This window comes from Neopelma chrysocephalum, unplaced genomic scaffold (genome assembly GCF_003984885.1).
Source record: "Neopelma chrysocephalum unplaced genomic scaffold, ASM398488v2 Primary Assembly neopelma1_200, whole genome shotgun sequence".
Classification (NCBI taxonomy): Eukaryota; Metazoa; Chordata; class Aves; order Passeriformes; family Pipridae; genus Neopelma; species Neopelma chrysocephalum.
This window is the reverse complement of record NW_020897862.1, coordinates 906,658-931,896: the sequence shown is the minus strand read 5'-3', so window position 1 is coordinate 931,896 and position 25,239 is coordinate 906,658. Positions and strand designations below refer to the sequence as shown.

The 25,239-nt window shown below is 51.4% G+C and overlaps 1 protein-coding gene across 4 annotated transcripts in view; it reads left to right on the top strand.

Moving 5' to 3' along the window:
- The window catches only part of KAZN (kazrin, periplakin interacting protein), a 200,781-nt gene extending 176,418 nt beyond the window's left edge, over window positions 1-24,363 (top strand). For 2 of the 4 annotated variants that reach the window (XM_027702887.1, XM_027702888.1), the window contains 7 exons: window positions 11,125-11,316; window positions 19,197-19,333; window positions 19,868-20,038; window positions 20,847-21,036; window positions 21,206-21,336; window positions 21,592-21,642; window positions 22,283-24,363. In XM_027702887.1, the coding sequence (XP_027558688.1) occupies window positions 11,125-11,316; window positions 19,197-19,333; window positions 19,868-20,038; window positions 20,847-21,036; window positions 21,206-21,336; window positions 21,592-21,642; window positions 22,283-22,450 (1,040 nt within the window). In that variant the 3' untranslated portion in view covers window positions 22,451-24,363. Of the gene's footprint in view, window positions 1-4,470; window positions 4,496-6,187; window positions 6,285-11,124; window positions 11,317-19,196; window positions 19,334-19,867; window positions 20,039-20,846; window positions 21,037-21,205; window positions 21,337-21,591; window positions 21,643-22,282 lie in introns of those variants that run through there. The other 2 variants (XM_027702889.1, XM_027702890.1) reach the window with 2 other exon arrangements.
- The last annotated feature ends 876 nt before the right edge of the window (window positions 24,364-25,239 follow it).

Genomic DNA, 25,239 nt, shown 5'->3' with positions numbered 1-25,239 from the left:
TAAGTGAACCCAGCAGGACGCTGCAGCTCCCAGTGTCCATGTGAGCCTTCCTGGCTCCATCACACCAGGGGGATCCAGGGATGCAGGAATCCAGCTGTGGCCGAGCATCCCTCCCCGGCGTGGAGCAATGGTTTATCTGCAGGCCCCTCTGGTTACCAACCACGGCTGCTGCAGGTTTTTAGAAGCTGTTAGCATGAACCATTAACTCTTCCTTTTAATTATTCAGGTTGCCTCTTTTAAATTTCTTTTTTAAGTGGAGCTAATAGGCTTTGCAGAGGAGGCTTCCAACCACAGCAGTTCCTCCCCGGAGGAGCCCTGTTTGTGCATCGCCAGCTAATCTCTTTTCTTCATTATCCCTTATCTTCCTCCAGCTGATTAATTGCTTTCAATTGATTTATAAATATTCTGTTGATCCACGCAGTGGACGGGAGGGGAATGGGATGGGTCCAGGCTCACTGGGTCATTGATCCCTGCAGCTCCCCCAGGCTTTCCTAACCTGCCTTGCAGAGCCCAGCCATCCCAGCCAGGCTTTATTCCTGCTTTTTTTCGCCCCTTGCAGTTCCTGCAAGCAACCAAAAAATTGTGCTGTAGCATCATTTGGAGTCTGTGCATGTGAGCAAGTCTCTTGCCTGGTGAGCAGCAGGTTTTGGGTGTAAAGAAATGGGGTTTGGGTAAGTTTTGGTCGTGTTGATGAACGTGGCAGGTTGTGCAGGTATCATAAAAAGCTGTTTTCTATACTGAATTCCCTAATATACATATATATAAATGCATATATGGATGGAGTGGTTAATGAAGAGATCATTAAAATTGCTTATTTGAAACTTCCTGGAAGCTACAGGGCAGCTGCTAAAAAAATAATTTAAAAAAGGCAATAGCATCTGGTTATAAAGATAGGAGCAAAACTCATGAGTGGAACTGCCCACCTACAGCCCCATCCCAATCACATGTGGCATTGAGGGTGAAAAGCCGTTTTCAGAAAGAGCAGCACATTTATATGTGGGGATAAATCATTAACTTTTCCAGGCAGGCTCCCGATTTTCCCTGTTATTTCTCTGCAAGCAGCTCCTTCCCTGCCAGTGCCCCCATGGTCCCTGCTGGGGTGGGCTGAGCTGGGTGGCTCTGGGGACACAGTGGCCCTTGGTGGCCTTGCAGTGACGTCCCTGGATGTGCTGTGGGTGAGATAAGGCTTCCACAAGAAAACGTTTCCCCAAGTTTGAGACCCACCACGCAGCTCTGGGGTGTGTTGCCGCCTGATTTATTATTATTTTGCTTTATAATTATTATTGTTATTATTTTTCTCCTCTCTCCCCACGAAGTGGCTGGTGGCACAGGCACAGCCTCAGTGTATAGCAACTTAATTACAGGTTGCTAATGAGCGACTGCAGAGCGAGCGGCTCCTTTAGCAGCCTGGCCCTGGTGCTTTATCGTGTGTTTGCAGGAGTCGTGTAATTTTTTGTCATCATATATGGTAATATATTCACTGCAGCATGACATGGGATGAGGTTCAATGAATAATGTAAAACCCAGAATAACACTGAATCCATATGAGATGTGCTTTTCCCCCCAGCGTTGGTTTAAAAAGGAAAATATTGATTCTGGTGGGGTTCAGCGGTTCAGAGCTCTCGCGGAACTCATGTTTTGCTGATCGATGCCCACCCTGTCCCCTCCACGGCCACAAATGTCCTGCTGTCGGTGCCATCCCTCACCTTGTTAGTGCTGACAAAGCTGGGAAGGGTGGGAAAGGGTCTGTGACATTTGCCACTGGATCCAGATGTGACAGTAGCACAGCAGGTTCTGTTGGGGTTCAGGTACCAGGTGGAGCAACCCTCTCCATAACACATCATTCCCCCCCCCCCCAGTTACTGTCTTTGAATGCTAATTAGGATGGATCATTTCTATTTGTTTTCCGTTTTAACCAAATTCCTTCTATTTTGATCTGTATCATTTATATTTGTGGGACATTATCTCAGTCTCATTACAGCCTTTTAGCATTTGAATGAAGATATTGTACAGAACCCAGAAGTTAGGCATAAAATGCCTGTGCTGATAACTATAATTGTCATGATAAAATTAAAAACACAATAGAAATAACTGTGATGATCTCAGGCAGTTGTACCAAGTGAGATTGGAACCAGCATGATGATGTTTGCCCCTTTTTTTGACTCTTTACACAGTAAACAGCTTTTGCCGTGCTATTTTGAAGAAGGGGAAAGTCGCTGAGCGTGGCCTGGGTAGGGACGTAATAAAAAATTTGGATTTTTCTCTCTGTTGAGGTTTTAATTAATCACTACAAAAACTCTGGGCAATGCACGTGCGATTTTCAGGAGCTTAAAATACTCCGGCAGCGCTGGAGGAGGAGGAGGAGGTGCTAAACGGTGCCAAGTTCCTGAATGAAAATTACTCTCACCGCCTCTGGTTTTGGAGCCAGATCGATGGTAATTAATCCTCGCCTCACACGTTACGTTCTCCAACCTCGCCACCGTCGGATTTTTAACTCGGCAAAAGCAGACGGAGGTTCCTGAAGCGCCTCCAAAATTCCCAGCCGAGCGCTCTCCTCAATGACAATGCCAATTTGCCATGAGTGAAATGTTTGATAAAAATCTGTCATTTTTATGAGAGGAGTTTTCCTTGAGAGGAAAAGCAAGGGGAAAAATGAAATCAGCTGTGTTTCGAAACATCTCCTCGCTCCGTTGTCTTTATGTTGCGAGAGACGGGGATGGAGAAGGGGGTTTCCATGGGCATGGGGGAGAGGTGTTAGTAAGTTTTCCTGGAATTAGGTGGCATTTTGCTGCAGACCTCATATGAGGTCTCCAGATTTTTATGTTTCTGGTGGGTTTTATGCACAGCTTGTTCTCCAGGTCCTGGCTCTGCAAGGACCAGCTCCAATCCGGAGGTACACGGATGCATCACTGACCTTCTGCAGAGATTCTTCTGGCAGGGCTGAGGTTATTCAGCAGTCACTGCAGGTGTTGGTGCCTCCAGGGCAGTGATGTACAGCTCATCCATGTGCTCAAGCTGCATTTAATCAGCCACCAACTACTGTTATGTGTTGCAGGGAGAACGGTTCCCTTTGGAGTCACGATGCTGAAGTGATTTTTCATAGAATCACAGAATCATTCAGATTGGAAAAGCCCTCTAAGCTCACTGAGTCCAACCATTCCCCCAGCACTGCCAAGGCCACCACTAAACCATGTCCCCAAGTGTCACATCTACAGGGATAGTGATTCCACCACTGCCCTGGGCAGCCTGTGCCAGGGCTTGACAACTTTTTGACCCCAACTTGACTCTCTGTTACCGGTCTCTGGTGGGCCTGGCCCTTGGGGGTGATGGTTGGGGTTTTCAGCCTGATCTTGAAGGATTTGGGACATTTTTTGGCCCTGACTGCCTGTAGCTGACTTGCTTCAGAGCCATAACCTCCAGAGTGGGACCTCCAGGCCTGGGAAGCTGGAGATGGGACACGTGATAGAGGTTTGGCCTCCAGTGGAGGCTGAACAATTTGAATCAGCCTGAAGAGACCTTCTGATCCAGGCCTGGGTGGGAAGGGTCCCTCCCTGCATAAGGGTCTTGGCTAGGGAGGGTGAAGGAGGTTGACCAGTTTGGAATAAAGGGGCAGATCCCCTGCGCTGACACCGGCACCTGTCCCTTTTCCAGTGCTGGTGGCAGCCAGGATCCACAGAAAGTGACTCCAGGGACAGAAATACCTCCCCAGCCATGCCTTCCCCCTGGATAAGGGCCAGGGACCACCGCCAGATCCAGAGTTATGGCTTGATCCAGAGCAAGGAGAGGAGACCCAGACCCCAACTCCAGTTTAACCCACAGAGACACGTTCAATGCTCAGAGCCCAGCGGCACCACACAAACCTGGCTGAGGCATGTGCCATCTTTTACTAAACCAGCACCATTTTTCCGTGTGCCTTCCAAAGGGATTGTTAATCACATGGGAATCCCTGTGGGTGGCATTGGTGGGTCAAAGAGCAGCAGTGCTGCAGTCTGGCTGCACTGACGGGTGCTGTGGGTGTGGAGAACGCTGCTGGGCCACCATTAGTCAGCAGAAGTCAGGCAGAGCCCAGCCCAGCATTCCCACTCACTCAGCGGGCTCCTCTGCCAGGGAGGAGGCTCCGAGGAGCTGCTCCTGGGGAGCCTGAGGCTTGTGCAATGCCCATGACGTGGAGAACCTCCTCCCTCTGCTTTGGTTCACGTCATTGCAACTCAGCACCTTCCTGTGCCGTGGCACGTCACACCAGGGTCCACGGGTACCTTTGCACTGGGGAGCAAGGATTTGCACATACAGGGCAGGATTAAACCCGCAGGTGCTCCCAAAGCTGGCGGTGATTCCTGGCTCCCGTGGGGTGGCTCCGGCCGTGGCAGCGTTCCCGCTGCATCCTGAGCTGAATCGGCAATGGGCTCGCTCCGACTTGATCCCCGGGGAGGGGAGTTGTGCAAACAGGGAGCGATGGGAGGTGCCGCAGATCTTTCCCGGGGTTCCAGGAGCCGAGGTGGGTGATGGCAGGGGCTGGCAGTGGTGCTGGGGGCAGTGCCGTGCCGTGCCCCGGGCTGCATGGCACTGCCAGCCTGTTGCAATGAGAACCGGGGCTCGTTGCACAACTAAACCAACTCCTTTCCCCTTCCAAAGCTGCCGGCGAGGAAGCAGCAGGATAGGGAGGGGGCAATGCCCGGCAGCACAGCGTGGGGCCCAGCAGGTCACAGTGTGGGTGATGACCTGGTTTATTGACCTGGGTGTATGAGGTGGCTGTGGCTGCATCCCTTCCTAGCTGGGGCAGCTCACTCCTCCCATGGCTGTAGTGTCACCCACTTCCCAAAATCGTCAAGGCCCGTGGACATGGGGTGTGCCTCAGTTTCCCCATGCCTGAGATGATGCCGCTGCAGGGCGGGGGAGCTGCGTTCAGGGTGGCTGGCAGAGGCTTTGCATGCCATGCGCTGTTGTAAAATGGAATAATGATGATTTTTTTTGTCTTGGATTGTGTTTTCTGATCTTTGTGCAAGTGTTACCCTCCTGGGCACAGTGAGACGTGTGTGCCAGCAGCGTGCTGGGCCTGCCTGTAAAGCATCCCTGGGCTGTCTGGGCACTGTTCATCTAGAGAGAATAACAGCAGAGAGACAGGCACAAATTCATAAACCCAAAGTGCTTCTATCCAGTTCTTATATCTTTGGTGTGAATAACTTTAAAAAAGTGGGTCTGACGTGGAGGGCTTGGAAACAGGCAGCCCAGGCAGCAGGGTGAAGGCAGGTAACAGTGCAGCATGGACTGTAGAGAGCAAAAATATTTATATTAGGAAAAATTTGTTCACTGAAAGAGTGGATAAGTATTTGAAGAATCTCTCTGGGGAAGTGGTGGAGTCACCATCCCTGGATGGAAAGCAAGGGGACGTGGTGGGATATGGTGTAGTTGGCATGCTGGTATTCGGTTGAAGATTGGACTTGATCTTGGAAGTCTTTTCCAACCTTAATGATTCTCTGAAAAAGCCACACGAGTCCGCTGGGTTTCACAGAGTTTGGTTGTTGTGGTGTATTTTTATTATAAAAAGCAGGTGGTCGCTGCTTTCTCGACGGGATTTTCTGTGTCCCCCATCCCACGCGGATAAAATAACATTAATAACAACCGCGCTGTGAGCCAGAACATCGCCTGTATTTGCCTTGCAAGGACGAGCCGGGCCGGGCTGTGCGCTGGCACCGGGCAGTGTTACCCCCCTCCTGCCTCAGTTCCCCCCCCGTGCTGGCGGCGCTGGCCGAGTATCGCGACCAGGGACGCGGCGGGCGCTCCGCTCGGTGGGTGGCAGCGGCGGGAGCGATGGATGATGATTCCAGCCGGGAATCATTTCCGCCGCCGGCCGGCCGCGGGTTCCTGCGCGGCGCGGGGCTCCCGGAGAGCCCTCGGCGGCTGCTGCTGCTGCGGGGCCCCGTCCCGCACACCTTGGGCCCCGTGCGGGGGCAAAGCCACTCCTCCTCCGTGCCGTGACATCAAGCCCTGGAAGAGCGGCCGGCGAAGGGGTCAAATTCCCGGCGCAGGTAGCGCTGGGGCTGCACTTCCGCGCGGCGCCGTGTCGTGCCGGGGAGGACCCACCCCGCGCGGGGACCCCCGTCCGCGGGGACCCCCGAGCCCGGGGACCCCCGCCATGAGGTCGGAGCAGGAGGAGAACAAGCCGGGGAGCTGCCGCTGCGAGCAGGGCTCCGCTCCGCGCCCGGCCCATTGTCCCCGCGGGCGGCGAGGGGCGGCCGGCGACGATGCTCAGGGCAGGGCGCTGTGCCCCTGCTTAGCCCACGCAGGTAAGGGGGTGCCCCGGGGGAAGGGGGGGGAGGTCCCCGGGGTGGGGGAGGACACAGCCCGGCGTGCGCGGCTTCCCCTCGCTCGCTTTGTGCTCGGAGCTCGCTTCCTCCTGGGAGAAACAAAACAACGCCCGGGAGCTGCCCGGGGCCGCGGGGAGGTGGCGGGGGGTGGCCGTGCTGTCCCCACGCCCCGTGGCGAGAGAGGGGCGGGGGCGAGGGGCTTCGTGCCCCCGTGGCCGTGGGGAGGGTCGGGGCGGGCGGGTCCCGGTGCCCCGTTGTCCATTTTGTGTCGCGGGGAAGTTGGAGCGAGCCGGGAGCTGGCGGAGGGCTCCCCGCCGGCTGCGGGGGCTGCCGCGGGGGTCTGAGCCCACCGGCCGGTGGTGTCGTGTGGTGTGTGCTTCTGGAAGCCTTTCACAACCCCCAGCCTGGCCCCGAACCCCTGTGCCCCCCCCCCAAAAACCGCTGCCCCCCCCGCCCCTCCTGCCGGCACAGGGGTTTATATGAGGTTTTATTACATCCCACCAGCATGTGGCCAGGGCAGACGAGAGAGTAGGACTCTGTGTGGTGGAAATAATCATTATTTTTGGAGGTGGGGAGTGCCAGGAAACAGGGGGTAACTTGGCAAGCAGGTGGTCTCTGCATGTCCTGCCCCTGTACCGGTTGATGGTGCGTGGTCGGGACTCATGGCCGGGGGTCCTGTCCCGGAGCTGTGACCATTTGGAAGCTGGTGTCTAACTCAGGAAGTGCTCCGAAACCGTGTTTGCAAGGATTTGCTCTCACTGGGTGGAAGCTTTAACCCAAAATTGCTAAGGAGTGCCTGTACCCGTGTCCAGGTGTGACAGCTCGCTCGCTTGCAGCATCACGGCAGCAGCAGGGGGTGGTATTAAAAGCTTCTTTAAAAGTAAAAGATGGATGCGTGGAGCCAAAATCCACGTTTTTAGCCCAAAAAGCTCTGCTGAGCACCCTGGTGCCCATCCAGAAGGGAGCACTGGTGGCCAGCAGCTCCTCTGAAGTCATAGGGGGCATGTCAGTGCTGCAGGAGATGTTACAGGGGATATACCGGGGATGCACAGCAGCAGGACTGTGCTGAAGTGGTGATGGACACATTTCAGGCCCTTGTGCTTATCCCCTTCTCTTCTTAACCTTTTTTTGGGGGGAATTGGGTGCTTACTGTAATTCCTGACCACCCAGGGGAGAAGGAGGCATTGCCTCACTTGGACAAACCCCATCAGTCATTCCAACCCCTTCCAAATCTGCTGCAAGCAGGCAGCAATGAAATTAATGTAATTTAAACATTTCCCAGACTAATTGATGAAAACTACCATTCCCGCCGAAATAATTGGCTGTTAATTATATTTCAGTTGATAGCATTAAACTTCTATGACACTGCTGGATTCTGTATCTTTTATGCTTCAACCACTGATTGGTGTTAACAGACAACGCAAATCAGATTTTTTTGGAGTTTTTGTAATTGTGGTGAACACCTCCAGACGGCATTTGGGGCTGAAGTTTCCACTCCTGCTCCTGCAAATCCCATCTTGGCCTCTTCTGGGCAGCAGATCCACTCTCCGTGCAGCAGCAAAGCTTTTTGCTGGCCTTGGAACAGGCATCACTTTAAAGACATCCATTTAAAAGCCTTTTTTTTCCCCGTGTAACTGAGCTGACACGATTGCTGTACACAGAGGGGACGTATGAAAGATGGATGCAGTACAAACGACAAGGCTCATGTTGGTAAATTACTGTCTCAGGTGAAAGCTGCATTTTGTGCCGCTTTTGTGAGTTTACCAGCGAGATGGTTTTTGCTTTGCTGGGCATGAATCAAGGGGGTGATTTTATCCAGGATGTCAGCAGGATAAATATGCATCTACATACACCTCTGTCCTGAAACGGGAAACAGAAGGTTTGTAAAGAACATTATTAGCAGAAAATAAGGATTAAAGACCTAGAGATGAGTTGAGTTTGTATTTTAAAGAACATCTCTGATTGTTAAGTAGCTCCCCAGTTTGGGACCCCCCTCTTGCAAAAGTGCAGTAAGGTGGAAAGAGACTTCTGACAAGGACATGGAGTGACAGGACAAGGGGGAATGGCTTCACACTGAGAGAGGGAAGGGTTAGATGGGATATTGGGGAGAAATTCCTCCCTGGGAGGGTGGGGAGGCCCTGGCACAGGTTGCCCAGACAAGCTGTGGCTGCCCCTGGATCCCTGGAAGTGTCCAAGGCCAGGTTGGACAGGGCTTGGAGCAACCTGGTCTGGTGGAAGGTGTCCCTGCCCAAGGCAGGGGGTGGAACTGGATGATCTTTAAGGTCCCTTCCAACCCAAACCATTCTGGGATTCTGTGACATTGGTAGCAGCCCTGGGAGGGAGTTAAAAAGAGGAACTTTCCTTTCAAGCCTTGGCTGCATGGATTGTACTTTCCAATTTTATATATAATGTAAAGATATATATATTCAAAACTGATTTGGCTTTGCCATATAAATAATAATACATATATATCAAATATAACTATATGTTGCAAAGCATAATCCATTTTTGTACAGATATGTATATCTCAAATTATATCTTTAAAAAAGTAAGAATTTAGGATATATGGCTGATCCCAGGTTCAATAATTCGTGTTCTCCATAGATTGTGGCTTGCAGCTGGTGGCATGGGGAGCGTGGTGCCTCATGCTCCTCTCCAGATTGCATTTACAGCTTCCCACAGGTCTTGGATTCTAATCCTTCAGCAGTTTCTACTGGGAGTGGGAGCTGAGCATGAAGTTGGGGACAAAATTCCCTTGTTGCCTGCTTTGGAGGATGGATGCTTTGGGGTTTCTTCACTATTTTCTAACTGGGAGCAGAGGGGAATGGTGCAGTTTTGGCAGACTGCTCTGTATAGTGTGTTACAACAAGGAGTTTTGGGGCCCAAGGACCCCTCTGGGAGTCTCTGCTGCAGAATTCCCCCCCTGGACTACCTGCTCCTGGTCTTGTTTCCCCTCTCCCTTCCTGAGAGGGGTCTGTGTCATGTGGGGATTTTCTTGATTCCCACCAAAATGCTGCAATTTCCAGGAATCCATTGGGATCAGTGCAAGCTGCCCTGCCCCATCCTCCTATGCTGGTTAATTTTTTCCTGGGAATACCCCTGGCATGTAAGGAAAGGTGAAAATGAGTTACCAGTGGGGGAAAAAAATGAGCAATTTGTTGCAGCCAGGGGTGTTTTATGGGACTTTCTGTGGCCAGGGAAGGCACAGGGTGAGTTTTACACAGTAAATGTTCCACCGTGTACGAGCCCTTCACATCCTCTCCGGGTTCCCAGAGGCTGGAGGGGACATTTCTGCCATCCCTGGAGAAGATCCTGTTGGCCTTGGCCGCCTCTTGTTCTTGCTGTTTTGCACGGACTTCAAGAAAGCACTTTGGGCTGCACCAAACCCCCCGTCCTGGGGCTCGACTGTTCCTCGTTAGTGACTTTATTGCTGAATAATTTACAGAATGGGGCCTTGCCAGTTTTCATTCGGGAAGCATTTCAAGTATGTGAAGCAGATTTTATGCCTTCCTGGCGCAGCTGCCGGGGAGGAGCTGCCTCTCCCTGTCCTGCCGCCGGCGTCACCTCCCGGCCTCGCTCCGCAAGCGGTGCCGGAAGGGAAGCGGGCAGCACGTGCAGAGGGACCCCAGAAAAAATAAGGGTAATAAACCCCGATATTCCATGCCCAGTTGGTGTCCCCTGGGCTGGCTGCTACACAGGGACACTGGGGACAGGACCCAGTTGTGGTAGCTTGGAGAGGGGTGTGTGGTCTTAATTTTTATTTAATATTTCTTGTAACTGTGGAGCGTGTGTTGAGGTGGGTATTTTCTCCTCCCCGTGTCCATGGGTGCGATGCAAACCTGAGAGAATGTGGGTGTCCCATCCCTGTAAGTGTTCAAGGCCGGGTTGGACGGGGCTTGGAGCAACCTGGTCTAGTGGAAGGTGTCCCTGCCCATAGCAGGAGGGTTGGACATGCTTGTCTTTAAGATCCCTTCCAAACCAAACCATTCTGTGATTCTGTGAAATCAATAAGCTACTTTGGGATAAGTAAGGGCTTTTCTCTGCTTGTTTTTTAAAGGAAAAGGAAAGCAAACCAAACTCTGGAGGCTGGAGGATTGCAGTGGTGCACACACAGCCCCAAAGTGTTTTGCAGGATGAGGGCGATGGGTGCAATGTAGAAATGGCATTATTATTATTATTACATTAAACAGTGGATGTGGCTGTAGGAAAAGACGTGTCTGGAGCTTTCCTCCAGCGCCTGTTGTGGAGGGGATCCAGGCTGGGATCTGCTGGGATGCTCCTGCAATGCAGCTGCTTGGAGGAGTGAGCAGTCACTGGGTGTAAATCTGCAAAATTCAGGGTTCAGGTCTGCATGTGGAAGTGTCGTCTTCCCTTTTCCTGTCTCATAGTGGGTTTGTTGGGTTTTGTTGAGTGTGCCCTGAGCACGTGGGTGGCAGAGCTGAGGTGTGTGGGACTTACTGGAGCTCAGGAGGCTCTATTGGATCCCAGCCACGTGAGCACCTTGTCAGTGAGTGCTTTGTTTGGGAAAGTGCTTCTTTGTTTATTATTCTTATATTAACATTTATTTTTAATTTTTTAATGCAAAAGCAGCACCCAGCGGAGACTTCCCCCTCCTTCCCGGCGCCTTCCCGTGTCATCCCTCACCCTCCTCCTCTGTTCCCAGAATAACTCAGGGTTTGGGCTCTGTGCAGGGCAGTTTTGCCGGCGGGGAGGGGTCACCCCAGCGGCATTTCCCTGGGGTTTGAGTTTCCAGCGGGGGCGCGGGGCTGTGCCGGGAGCCGTCACTCACTTCCTCGCATTGTGTCTCCTCTTCCTCCAGCGCTGCTGCGGGAGGAGGTGGCCCAGCTGCAGGAGGAGGTCCACCTGCTCCGGCAAATGAAGGAAATGCTGACCAAGGACCTGGAGGAGACGCACGGCAGCAAGTCCCCGGAGGTGCTCTCGGCCACCGAGCTGAAGGTGCAGCTGGCGCAGAAGGAGCAGGAGCTGGCACGGGCCAAGGAGGCTCTGCAGGGTAAGGCTGCCCCTCCTTCTTCTCCTGCACCTCTCCCCAGCACCCTAAACTTTCAAAGAGTTGTTTGATGAGGGAGGGGAAAGCCATCCTTTTCATTTGGGCCGTGCAGAGTGTGCTCACCATGTGCATGTTGGGGGGGGGGGGGTTTGGTCTCCCTGGGACCCCCTGGTCTCCTGCCCCTGCAAGGGGGGACGTGGGGCCAAGAGGGACTGGGGTGCAGTGATGGGCTGGGAAATGGGGTGTGGGGGCTGTTTGCAGCATTGCAAAGGAATTCCTTCACAGCTGTAGAGTAGAGCCAAGGCAGCAGCTGAAATGCAGCTGGAGGTGGGGGTGGATTGGATTTGAGCCCCTCAGACTTGTTAGGGAAGCAGTGACTGCAATTTTCCTTATCCCGTGTGGAGTTACCTCCAGGTGATGTGCAGGGTCTCCTCCTTCCCTCATGCCTGGTTTGGATGTTTTTGTGGCAGTCAGGGCCATGCTCTCCCTCCCTCACCAGCACAGCAAGCCCCGGGACTGGGCCGTGCAGAGCAAAACGCAACATTGCAGCTTTTCCACCCCAAAAACGAGCTGACAATAAATCCGGGCAGGATGGTTTGTTAGCTGGAGCCGGGGGATGATCCTGAGCAGGGAAAGCTCTCACACGTCAAACCCTGGCAGCGCCGCGGCTCTAAATATCATCTCAAATCCCCAACATACCGAGTATAACTTGCACTTGTCAGCTCGTGTTTGCGGATTATGAGGAGAAGCTGTCAGAAGTTTTCAGGCTCAGAGGCTGAGCAGCACGTGGGGAGCTCAGGGGGCCACCACATCTCCCCCTGTCCGGGATGCCGAGATGCTCGGAAAGGCAGGGAATTGGGCTGAGTCAGTGTTTGGGGAAGGGAGTTCAGAAGATTTTATGTGATCGCTGTCTGATTTACAAAAGCATCCCCATGTATCAGTAGCAGCCAAAATACCTTCAAAATCCTGCCTCCCCCGATGCCACCGGTGCAGCCTCCGGCAGCAGGAAATGCTCTGGGTTTATAGAACTGTAATTGGAGGAGAAAAACCTTAATTAGGGAATATTTGCTCTCTGTGTGTGGAAGGGGAACTGCTGATTAATGCAAAATGCAGAAAAGCAGAACTATTGTAATACCTGAGCAAAAAGAAATAAGAGCAAGAAGTCATCTAAGAAGCTCCGGTGAGGTCATACAAGCTTCTGTGGAGGAGAAAAAGTTAATTTGGCTTGAAAATCGTGATTATTTAAATAATGATATAAATATTTAAATAATATAATGTTGGTTTTTTTATTGGGCTTTTATTTGCCACAGTTGGAGGCCTTGGGGTTGGTTTTCCAGGACTTCTCTGCAGGTGTGGTGCCTAGAGAGAGGGAATGTCAGTTGGCACTTGGAAAGGCACATTGCATGAAGCCTTTTTCAATCGATGCTTCTTCCCTCCTCTGCAATATTGGGAGGCTTTTGAGTCATTTGGAAAAGCTGGCTGGGCTGGATCTGGGCTGGAGGCGCTGGGCAGCAGAGCAGGTTTGGCACGGTGACTGAGACGGATAAAATGAAAACGGGATCAGCAGCTGGAGGGGGGGAAAAAGTCCTTTTTCCTTTCCATGAAAAATTGTCTGTAGAGAAATGTAGCCAAAAGGGGAGGAAAACCAGCGCCTGGTGACTGGTTCTGCCAGGAGAAATGCATCTGCTGATGGACACACTGAGGAAGTGGTGGCTCTGTGTTAAGGAACTGCGGGATAAACCACAGCCAGGAGCGCAGGGAAACTTGGCCGTGCTGTCCTGTAGTTCAGGAATCTGTGACAGTCGTGTTCTGCAGGCAGAAAGCACCTCCCAAGAGCAGCTTCCTGCTCACAGCCTGCATTCCTGCCTCCCTGCATCCCTACACAGCCCCGTGTCCAGCAGCATCGGCCACACCATCCCTGTGCCTGCAGCGTCCCGCCATCCACGCTGGGTCCTGTGGAATGTCATTAGCAGATAAATTATATGGAAAGCTGTCATCGTTGCTGGCTCGGAGCCTGGAAGTGCAGCGCAGCTGGTTCAGATGGATCTTGGCTCGCTGGGCCGTGCTGCGGAGGGTAGCGGAGAGGGTTTGCCAGCGGGGTTTGCTTTTGGGGGCTGCAGCACCTTTTAAGAGCCTTTATTTTGCAGGGCCTCACAGGGTTTGGTTTGTGTTGGTTTAGGTGGAGGGTCCCCCTTTGGAGGTGTGTTCCCAGCCCTTTCCAACAGCATTTGGCACAGGGATAGAGCTGATCAGACCGTGCAGCATCTTCCCTGTGCCGTGCTACCAGGGAGCAGGGATCTGGCCCAACACAGGATGCTCTGCAGGATTAACTCGACCAGTTTCTGTATCCCTGGCAGCATGTGCTTTATCCATCATTATTCCACTTTTTCCTAGGCTAATTCCAGCCCTTGCACTTTTTTTAAAATCAATTAACATCTAATTAAAATTCCATAGTGCTACATCCTATGTCCCTCTCCGCCTTTGCCAGGACTGGGACTCTGAATCGTGCTTCCAGCATCAATGTAGTTATTATTATTTCCCCAGCCCTGGCTGGAAAGTTATGGATGTGGTCTGGATTTGTGATGTGGGAATCCCCAAAGGGAGAAGTTGCAGACAGCTTTATTACTGCTGGTCCTGCTGTGGGCAGGGACGGTGCCCGAGCGCCTGGGGGGCTCGAGGAGCCTCTTGGCCAGGTGACATCCATGAGCATGTGGGCTAATGGCAGAAACCCCATTTCTGGGAAGGTTTATCCCATATGCTGGAACTCGCCTGCAGGATTATCATGCGGAGAGCAAACCTGGTTTCTGTTTCCTTTCTGAGTGCCAAAGTGGAAACCTCAGGCTACCTTTCCCTGCTGCTCGGGAAGGTGTGAACTGACTTTGTGTCTGCTCCACAAATGGGTTGTAGCCTGGTCTCCTCCCTCCCAAACCCGCATCTTGGAGCTGTGACCTTCCCAGGGGTGGTGTTTGGGCTGGGAAGAACCTCCTGGGGAAACTCACAGCACCCTCAGATTGCTGCAGTGATGGGGTGGGTAGCAGAGAAATGGGTGGATGGGTGTCCCCAGAAGATGAATGTCCTGGAAGACGGGTGTCCCAGAGAATGGATGTTCTGACAGATGGATGTTCCAGCCATGGACCCAAGCAGGGAAGCCTTTTCCATCATAAGGACATGGAGCTCTGTACAGAAAACCTGTTGTTCACTTTTGAAGACCCACCTTAAATTTTCAGAAGTCATTGGGGTCAGGTTTGGAAAGCCCTTGGCCTCGTAGGAGGGTGTTTCCAGGTAAATTCCCCCAAGGTGAAGCACCTCTCCTAACTTTTTCCTGAAATTTGACTTTGGACTCTAATTTCCTGCCTGCTCCATGCCTCTGCACCCCCAGGAGTGAGTGCTGGCTCTGCCTGACACCACGTAACATTGACATCTTCAACGTCAAGATCTTCCTGATGTGACGGCTGCACCCGGGGAGCGAACGCGCCGATTTAATTACAAAGCAAGGAACAGCTCTGAGATCCCTGCACAGGGCTGACCGATTTTATGGGTTAGTCATGGTGACAATATTGAATTTCATGGTTGGGAGGGAGAAACAGGAGAAATTAAGTAAATGTTAATGGGACAGGATGGGTTTACACGTTCCTGTTGCGCGGGGCATCGCTGAGGTCTGAGCGGTGCTCCCTGAGGATGCCCTTTGCTGCGTTAGAAAATTCAGGGTATGATTCAGTAAGTGATAAAGGAAGCTCTGATTCTGTTCCTGGCATGAAAATTCACATTGTATGGGGTGAGAGAATGGCTTGGAAGTGGATGGGAGTCATGGGAAGCTGCTCTTTGGAGAGTCAAAGGCAGGCTGCATCTGCTGCCAGTGCCCTGATGTGTGTTTGGGCTCTGCTGACTCATTCCAGGAGCGTGAAGAGATGATGTTTCTATGTTTTTCATCTAATATCATCTTATCAAGGTAATAAAACTAATTATTATGTCCTCCAAAAGCTCATCTGGATGGTGTGGCCACCATCACCTGACATGGCCAGGAGTTGGACAGGAGTGATCCGTGTGGGTCCCTTCCCACTCAGGATATTCTATAATTTATTTTCCCTTAATTTGATATTATTCATTTCAAAGGGGAGGGGTGGTATTTATAGCAGCCCCCATCCTGAGGGAAGGTGCCTGGTTTTAGGATGCAGGAGCTAATTCCCAGCTGGATGTTGTTACATGGTGATGCCAGACTGGGACCTCATAGTAGTAGCAACCATCAGTGGTGGCATCACTGGGTGGTTCCATCCGTGCTGCTGCCTCAGACAAGGCTGTGCTGCTCCTGTGGAGCAGCTGGATTTTGGCTCATCGTGTAGAGCTGGAAATAAAAGGCACTGGGGGGGTGGATTTTTAATTGTTTTGGCAGCAGGAAGAGCCCAGCGCGGAGCTGGTCCCGTTACGTCTCTCTGTCCATCATCCTTCTCCCAGAGGACCAGTGCTCAGGGGATGGATCATGTGGCAGGTGGTGGAAGCTCAAATAACACAGGATGACTTGTGCAGGTGGGGATGGGGGGGTGGAGTGAGAGCTGGGGGGTTCACCCAACCCATCTCCCCCATCCCTTGCTGCCGAGGCTGGTGCTGAGCTGCCGAGTCCAGAAGGGGCTGGTGGGTCCCCCCCTCTCCTTCTGCCACGTGCCTTGGGTAGGAGGGGAAAATAAATAATGCAAATAAGAGAATTACTTTCCACTCATGGTCTGGGTTTAGGATTTCTTGCTTCTTGTCTTAGGAACAGGTCGGAGGTTTGGCCAGAGCCCCCCGCGCCGATGAGCTGGGCGAGAGTTTATTTGGATATTCGTGGAGGGGTTGGGATATAGAAAAGCTCGCCCTGGATCATCAGATTAAAGGAAAAAGCCATTTCACCTCCTTGGATGGCCCAGATAGCCAGTGAAAATCTGCTTTATTCCTCCTTGGCTGGCCCTGCCGTCGCGCCGTGGATTGCAAAGGCTCGTTTTCCCCGACCGAGTAATTAGCTGGGCTTGTTTGCTGAGGAGGAATTAAGCTGCTGCAGCGAGTGGGGTTTGGTCCAGGAGCTCCTGGCAGCCCTCGTGGCTCACTTCTGCCTCACTTTTTATTTTTCTCCTGCCTTTTTCAATTAATTTCCCATTAATTTGGTTTGGAATGAAGTTCTCAAATGACTGATAAATCTTCTTTAAGCTTAGGAGCTAATCGGTTTTGGAGGAGGGAGAGTAATAGAGGGGAGGAAAAAAAAGTGTGTTAATTTTAGCAAATCTCTCAAATACGAACTGAAACAAATGGTAAATTGTCCTGTTGGGTTAACAGAAAAAAATCTACTCTTGCAATACCCAAACTTCATAATCTTCTTGCAGTACTGATGCATTGGCATAAATATTGGTAAATATTAGTAAATTGATATATATGCAACCTTGGGAGATAGTTACCCTTCTCCTAATAGTACTTATGAGCATCTTTATTTTTTTATGGGTGAGTGATGAAGTGTTTTCTATAAATCTTTAAAGGCCCTGAATGCTTCCACTAATTAAAGGAATTTGTATGCTGTGGGGGACTCACTATTTAATTAAATTCGTTAGGAGTCTTTTGTCACCTCCAGCATCAAAGAGTGGCAAATGTGACTTAAACTTTTATAAGAGCCTCTCATTATCCTTGAGGAAATTAAATATATGTGAATATGTGTCTGTGGGGTCTGGATCTCACCCCGGTATGGCTCAGTCAACTTATCATTAATTTTTCTTTTTCAGCAAGTTTTTAGTTCCAGTCAAAGAACTGGGCAGAGGAAGGTTGTGGTTAAATACACACAGGCAGCAGGAAAGGGCTTTTTCAAAGGCTTAGATGTGGTTGTGATTGTTTTTAGAGGGTTTCTGTAGTGATTTCTTAAGCTGGGAAAAAAAGTAAGGGAAGTCCCGGTGTCAGAAGGGGCTGAGTTGTCCCAGGAGGAGCTGTGTTCATTGAAGTGAGTGAAGAAGACTCCCAAGAGCTCCCTGTTATGGGACAATGTGAATTTTTGTGGCATTTCCTACCTAGTTTTCTGTTTTTCTGTGTTTTGGTTTACCTCTGATGCTTAATGGCAGAGTAGGTTGTCTGATGAGTTTCGTCTCTTGGTTTTTAACAGATAAAAATCTCTGTTGTCCCAGACATCTCCCTCTTCTTCCACTATTTAGTCTGATTTAATAATTTTTCCCACCTTTTTATCCTCTGATCTGTAAGCCCTCTCCCTTCCTCATGGTTCCATCCTGAGCACTTCCTTTATCCTCAGCACACACTTACAGTAAAAAACAGTAAAAAAGTAGAATAAAACCAGTGCACAGAAAAAAGTTCCTACCTGAGTAAAGCTCTCTTTGAGCTGGTGATTTTGACAAGCTGGGGTGGGATGCAGGAGGTGCACAGAGCTGGGTGAGTGGAGGGGCTGCTCTTATTTTGGGGGCTATTCCAGCATATTTCAGGGCTGGGTGATCAGTGTTATCGGGTTATTCTGCCTGAGGGTGCCTGGGGGCTGCAGTGCACGTCTGGTAATGATGCTTTCCCTGCTTGCACACAGGTGGAAATGACTTATTGAGGGTCCCCAAGCAGAGGAGGGTGGGAGCAGAACATCCCTGTGCTGGGACGAGGCAGAGGCACCAAACCAAGGGTGCCAAAGGTGCCTGAGCCAAATTAATCCCTTTGAAGCATGACACGGTTGTGCTTTCCTTGTATTTCGTGTATATTGTCTTTATCCCACACGTGCCTCACCAGGGGAGCCACGCTGTGCTGTAGTTTAAGCCCCCAGTGAAGTGACTCATTGCAGGGTGTAGAAAACACAGCGTGGGCTGAAACACCCACCATGGATTCCTGTAATCTAATGGAAAAAGATGGGATGTGTGCACGGAGACAGGTCCCACTTGTGATGCTGCATCATCTTGTAGTGGGTTTTGTAGTACAAGCAGCTCCTGGAGCTTCGGGGCTGGTTTTTCTGGTGAGTTCAAGGGGGTTTAGGATATTTTTTTTTATTACAGAGGGACAACTTGCAAGACTCAGCTGATGACAGTGAGTGCAGGAAGTGTTGGAGGGGCAGATCGTGTTTCATACCATCCTGCTCCCTTAGGAACAGCACTTCCTCAGGGTTGAAAAGCTTGATTGTATAATAAAAAGCAATATTTGTATTCTGATTCCTAAACTGGGTATTATTTTGATGGGGGTGGGGTGTATCTGGAGCAGGGAGCTACAGGGCATTTCTGCAGTGCTGCCAAGGACCAAGTTCAAGGTTGGGTAAAGCATTAATGTACAGAAATGACTGAAATTCCTTCTCCTGCCTCGTATTTCTGTAATTCCCCCTGGATTACCAGCCTTTCACTGCTGTCCCGGTGTCGGTGCTCAGCGAGCATCCCTCGCTGGTGACTGGGACAGGGAAAACAGGAAGGTTTTGGGTTCCTCTCAGTGCTGTTGAAACACCCCATTGCATCCTGTGGTGCTCCTGCTCTCCCCTCATCCCAACACAGCATCACTGAGCTGGAAGGGGACGCTCGGGGAGCCGTGCCCTGGGCTCGTGGGAGCGCTGCCGGAACCCGCCCCGCAGCTAAAAATAAATGGGCTGTGGTTTATTTATCCTGGAAAGGGAGCAGCAGGTTTTCCTGTGCCGGGCCCTGAGGCTGAGGCAGCAGTTTTGCTCCAGAATCTCCTTTTCCAGGGGGGCTGAGCTGCCCCTTGGAGGGGGGGTCGATGATGAGGAGCCGTGGTGGCGACACGATGGGTGTTTTGAGGCTGCAGCAATTGGGGCGAATTAGGTGTCTTCTCCCAGCCCAGCCCCTGGGATCGTACTTCTGGTACTTTTTGCCTCAAAAAAATAAAAGATGTGGAAGCAAGAGGCTGCTGTGCCCTCCATGCTCAGTCCATCCTCTCTCCCACAGCCATGAAAGCCGACCGCAAGCGCTTGAAGGGGGAGAAGACAGACCTGGTGAGCCAGATGCAGCAGCTGTACGCCACGCTGGAGAGCCGGGAGGAGCAGCTCCGGGACTTCATCCGGAACTACGAGCAGCACAGGAAAGTGAGTGTGGGAGCCCAGCACCGTGGTCTCGTGGCACAGGGGGCTGGCAGGGAGTTGAGTGTGAAACCTGGTTTGTAATCAGGCCAAAACCCTCTAAAATCCCAGCTGGACCACGGCAGGTTAAGCCTGAGATTAGCTCAGTTTAGTTGGAGCTCAGTGCTAGTAATGCCAAGGTTGTGGGTTTGATCCCAGTATGACCTTAAGAGTTGGACTCAATGATCCTTGTGGGTCCCTTCCAACTCAGAATACTCTGTGATTCTGTGAAATACTAGAGGGAGTCAAGCCAGACATGCGAAATCCCGTGTAATTTTAACAAGGTGCTCAGTGAGCATTGCTTTTTGGGAGACTGGCTGCATCCTGGAGCTCCCCAAAAAGGGATGTCATCCCTGCCAGCACGGGGCTCTTGTGACCCCAAAGGTACCGCTCACGGTTGGGTGGTCCCTGAGAGAGTCATTGCAGAGGAGTTTGTATGAGCACGGGCTTGTATTAGCACATGGATTTTCCCTTCCTGATGGCCACCCCGTGTCCTGGCAGGAGAGCGAGGACGCAGTGAAGGCCCTGGCGAAGGAGAAGGACCTCCTGGAGCGGGAGAAGTGGGAGCTGCGGCGACAAGCCAAGGAGGCGACGGACCACGCCAGTGCCCTCCGCTCCCAGCTCGACCTGAAAGACAACCGCATGAAGGAGCTGGAGGCCGAGCTGGCCATGGTGAGCTGGGGGACTGATACAAACCTGAGGGGTTGCTGCAGTGGCTGCATTATTGGAATACTGGGGAGGAAAAAATTCCATCGCTAGAAAGGAGCTTGACCTCACCTTGAGTCCCTCACCTCGAGTCCCTCACCTTGAGTCCCTCCCCTTGACTCCCTCACCTTGAGTTCTGTGTGCAGCTTTGGGCACCCACAGCATAGAAAAGACATTACTAGATAGCATCTAAAGGAGAGCCAGAAGGATGGGGAAGGGTTCAGAGGGGAAGCCTTATGGGGAACTGCTGAGGGCAGTTGGTTTGTTCAGCCTGGAGAGGGGGAGACTGAGGGGAGACATCACTGTGGTCTTCAGCATCCTCCTGAGGGGCAGTGCAGGTGCAGGTACCCATCTCTTCACTTTTGTGACCAGTGACAGGACTTGAAATGGCTGGAGTTGAGTTGGGGGAGGTTTAGGTTGGATATCAGGAAAATGTTTTTCACCCAGAGGGTGGCTGAGCACGGAAACAGGCTCCTCAGGGAAGTGATCACAGCACCAGGACTGTCTGAGTTCAAGAAGTGTTTGGACAACGCTCTCAGGCACGTGGTGGGATTGTTGGGGTGTCCTACACAGAGCCAGGAGTTGGACTCAATGATCCTGATGCATCCCTTCCAACTCAGCATATTCTGTGATTCCATGATCCTTAGCACAGGTTGCAGCACAGTTTGGGTATTTACTTGCCCAGGGGTGGGTGGGTTTGGTGCAATGTGTTGCCCCAGGAGATGTTCATATGGTTTTCCTGCTCCATCACCATCACCTTGGTGTCCTCCCCCAGGCCAAGCAATCCCTGGCCACGCTGACCAAGGACGTCCCCAAGCGCCATTCCTTGGCCATGCCGGGCGAGACGGTGCTGAACGGGAACCAGGAGTGGGTGATGCAGGCTGACCTCCCGCTGACCGCCGCCATCCGGCAGAGCCAGCAGACCCTCTACCACTCACACCCCCAGCACTCGGCAGACCGGCAAGGTGGGCACCCACTGGCTCAGGGCACGGGCAGGTCCTTATTGCCAGACCCCCTTGCGGGGAGGAAAAAATGCGCAAACCCCTCCCTAAATAGTTTTTTAGACGTGAATTAGAGGCTCTGCCGGGTTTGCTGGCGTAATTTTAACTCCCCGTGTCCCTCCCTGCCTTCCAGCGGTCAGAGTGAGCCCCTGCCACTCCCGGCAGCCGTCCATCATCTCCGACGCCTCCGCGGCCGAGGGCGACCGGTCGTCCACGCCAAGCGACATCAACTCCCCCCGGCATCGAACACACTCGCTCTGCAACGTAAGGCGCTGTGGGGTGAGGGGCTTGCTGCCCCAGGAACGGGCTCTGGGGATTCTGCGGGTCCTCCGCTTCCCAAAACAACGTTGGGTTTGGGGTGTGGGGCAACCTGGAGCTTTGCTGACCCGGAAAGCTGCTTTCCTGGGGTTTTATCCAAGCCCATTTCAGCTGCCCAAAGAAGCTGCTTTTTGCCGTGGAGGTGGGAGGTCTTGGGCTGTGTTGGGGCTGATCCAATGGATCCATCTCTTTCTGCCACAGGGGGACAGTCCTGGACCGGTACAGAAGAACTTGCACAACCCAATCGTACAGGTAGGGCACAAATCCTCTCAAATCCTGCTGGTGAGAACCCCTCCTGTGCTAGAAAATACTTTGGGAGGGCTCAGAGGCACCACTTTGGGGTCTTTCAAAAAATGAATTGAAGTCATCTTGAATTGTGAGTCTTTGATGTGTCAGATTCCTACAATTTGCCCAAAAATCCATGTAATGCCTTAGGCATTTGCTGTGCTCAGGGCCCTTTGGGGTCTTGATTTTTGTAAGGCACAGGCAAAGCAGGTTATTCTTCTGGTTTTGACCCTAAACCCTTGGGATATTTTTTCAAGCTGTGGGCAGACCCTTGTTCTGACCTATTCCTGGAGCCAAAATCCTGAACCAGTTGAGTTAAGCCAAAATCCCAGAAATGGGGGCGGGGAGGGGAGGATCTGTTCCAATTTTGCTGCAAATTCCACCAGACAAATTTCAGGAATATAATTTTATTTCGGTCCAGCACCTTAACATTGCTCTGGACCCGGACACAAATATTTTTTTGGATCTGGATGCAAATACTTTTTGGGACCTGGACTCAAATATTATTTGGAGCTGGGACCGTGTGGTCCATCATCCCCGATGTGAGTGGGTGGGGAGGGGTGAAGGAAGAGCTGGATACCCAAACCCGTGTCCTCTCCTCTCACAGTCTCTAGAGGACCTGGAAGACCAAAAACGGAAAAAGAAGAAAGAGAAGATGGGCTTTGGCTCCATCTCCAGGGTGTTTGCCCGGGGAAAGCAGCGCAAGTCCCTCGACCCGGGGCTGTTCGACGGGACGGCCCCCGACTACTACATCGAGGAGGACGCGGACTGGTGACCCCCCGTGCTGGGAGGGTGCCACTGTACATATCCCCCACCTGTGGACGTGTTACCTGTTGTCTTGGGAGCGATGCAGCTGTGTCGTAACTTCAGTTTTCCCCCTTTTTTTTTTTTCCCGTGTTTTTTCATTCTTTTTCCCATTCGGTAACTCCTTTTGTTGTCGCTTCAGTTTGTCAGTTTTGGGGCTGTTTTTTGTTTTTGTTTTGGGTTCGGTGGTTTTTATTTTTGTTGTTGTTCTTCTTCTTTTTCTCTTCTTCTTTTGACAAAACTTGAAACTTGAAGGACTGCTGTGTCTCTGTAAATACCAGAAATATTGTGCACTTTGTGCTTGTGACGTCTCTTGTCCGAAACCCGCTGTTTTCCGGAGCCCAGCCCGCGGGATGTCCTCGCCTGGGGACGAAGGACCTGCCCAGCTGAGGGACCTTAGAGGGAAAACACACAAAAACAACGACAACAACAACAACAAAAGATCTCCTTCGCTGTGATGTCTTCCTGGCCGAGCACCCGGGCTGGTTCTAACGCCTGCCGGTCTGGAAATAAGTGTTTTAACGTTCCTTTTTAGTTGTTTTAATTTATTTGCACAAACCCAGAGGAGCTATTCTAACTAAATTATTGCAGAAGTTTTGGGATTTTTATATTTTTCCACGTCGGTTGGGATGGGGTGGGAGGAGGAAGGGGGTGTTTGTACTGTATTGTCCTGGGAAGCTGCTGTTGGGGAGGGGAAGGGGGGAACTGGGGGGTGTCGGAGCCGTGGAACCCCCCACCCTGGGCTCCCTCGGCTGCCCCAGGAGCACTTAAACGCCTTGGAAAACGCAAACCTAAAATACGTGCCGGGAAATCCGACGGGGGGGAAGCTGGTGGGAGCTTTGCCTGCTGTTTTTCCCTGCTTTTGGGGGGCTCACCCTTTGCTTCAAGTAAAATTTAGGGGGATCCGGCATGAGCTGGGAGCAGGGGAAAGGTGATATCCCGAGGTATCCCTTATCCCAAGACGTTTCCCAGACAGGGCCGGCCACCCCGCTCCAGTTTGGGATGTTACCGCCGCCATGGGGGGGGGGGTGGGCACGGGGAAATCGGTACGAATTCCTGCCGGGGAGGTTTTTCTGGCCCTGGGGTGATTTTGAAGCACGAGTGGAGCTTGTGCTTCCAAAAAAATCCCTTGGAAATGCCCCGAAACCACCTCCCCCAGCGCGGCGGCCGCTTCCCCCCTCCACTAACACGCGCCGCGCTCTGCTTATGCCAAGATAAGTACCTTATGCTTTAATGCTTATGATATAATTTTAAGCTCTTAAAAAAAAAAAAGTATTAAGATTTATTTAATGAACTATAATAGTGTATTATTTTTCTTAATTCCGATACGCGCGCCCTGGTTGAGATAAAAAAGGGTGTTTTGTCTTAAATCACCGATGCCCTCGCGCTGTGTATTCCTGCTCATGGGATGATGCAGAGAGGCCATGGAGGGGGTGTCAGAGGGACCAGCCCCCCCAGGCTCTCCTGGGGTGGCAGGGCAGGCTTTGTCCCGTGGCATCTTTTCTCTGCAGAGAAGCATTTTTATACATTTTGTTGTTTTTTTGGGGGGGTTTTTTGTTCTGTTGGTTTTTTGTTTGGTTGGTTTTTTTTTTTTTTGTTTTCCTTGCGTTTTTATAATTTAAACTCTAAACCACCAGAAGAGATGAGCAATCTCCTTGTTACCGAGTAGTTTCCTTTGCATTTCAGCTTTTTTGTAAATTAGGAAATAATTCTAAAAATTACTAAGAGGATGATTTATTTAAAAGAGAACTTCGCTAAATAGCATATGGATTATGGGTAACATTAGATTTAACTTTTCCCCCCGTGAGCGGGGGAGAATCCTTGAAGGCATGGATGCAAATATAAAATTATAAAAGATCTAAATAAAGCTTATTTTAAAGTACAGATGAACTCCACGTGGTTTTGTTGCTTGGCAGATGGAGAGCCTGGGCTGGTGTTGGCATTGGGGTGCAGGACACCCTGACTGCCACATGAATTTGGGGGGCTCCAGGGTGATGGGGGAATGCAGGAGAAGCTGGACCAGCTGCCAGGCAAGTGCTTGCACTTGGATGCAGTGATCCTGGCAGGAGGCTGGGACAGTCTGCATCCGTATAAAATGGGGATTTCGAGGGTTTGAGGTAAGTAAAGATTTGGGAATGTGGGTGAACAGCCAGGAGATGTCCCCCTCATATACAGAAGGACAAAGAAAAGGAGGAGGGGTGGAGAAATAAGAAAATGTTGTGCTCTAACTTTTATTAATGGATAAATTATTGATATTAATTTACAGATTGATAAATCATTATAATAATATAGATCATGGCTAGGCTTCGCGAACGAAGATTTGGGAAGGGCTCTACCCATTTTTCATGCAAGCGCGTTGGTGGCTAAAAAGGCCAATACGAGAAAGGCAAGTCCGGTTGCAAAAGACACAGCAGAAAGACTCCTTAGATGGTATATTCTGCAAGGTTCGATTCTTTCTGCGTTGTCTTTTCTCCTCAAGAGTGATCCTGCGTGCCTTCTCAAAAGCATCAGCAGCGTTATAAATGGTCTGTCTCCAGGCCTCCCGATTAGAGGCCAGAGTGGACCAGTTATGGTGATCAATATGCCCGAGGCTGAGTTGTTGCTTCAGGGAGTCCTTGTATCTTTTCTTTGGAGCTCCTCTCTTGCGGCAGCCAGTGGCAAGTTCACCATAGAGCAGGATCTTAGGGAGGCGGTGGTCCTTCATCCTAGAGATGTGCCCTGCCCAACGCAGTTGCGTTCTCAGGAGCATGGCCTCAATAC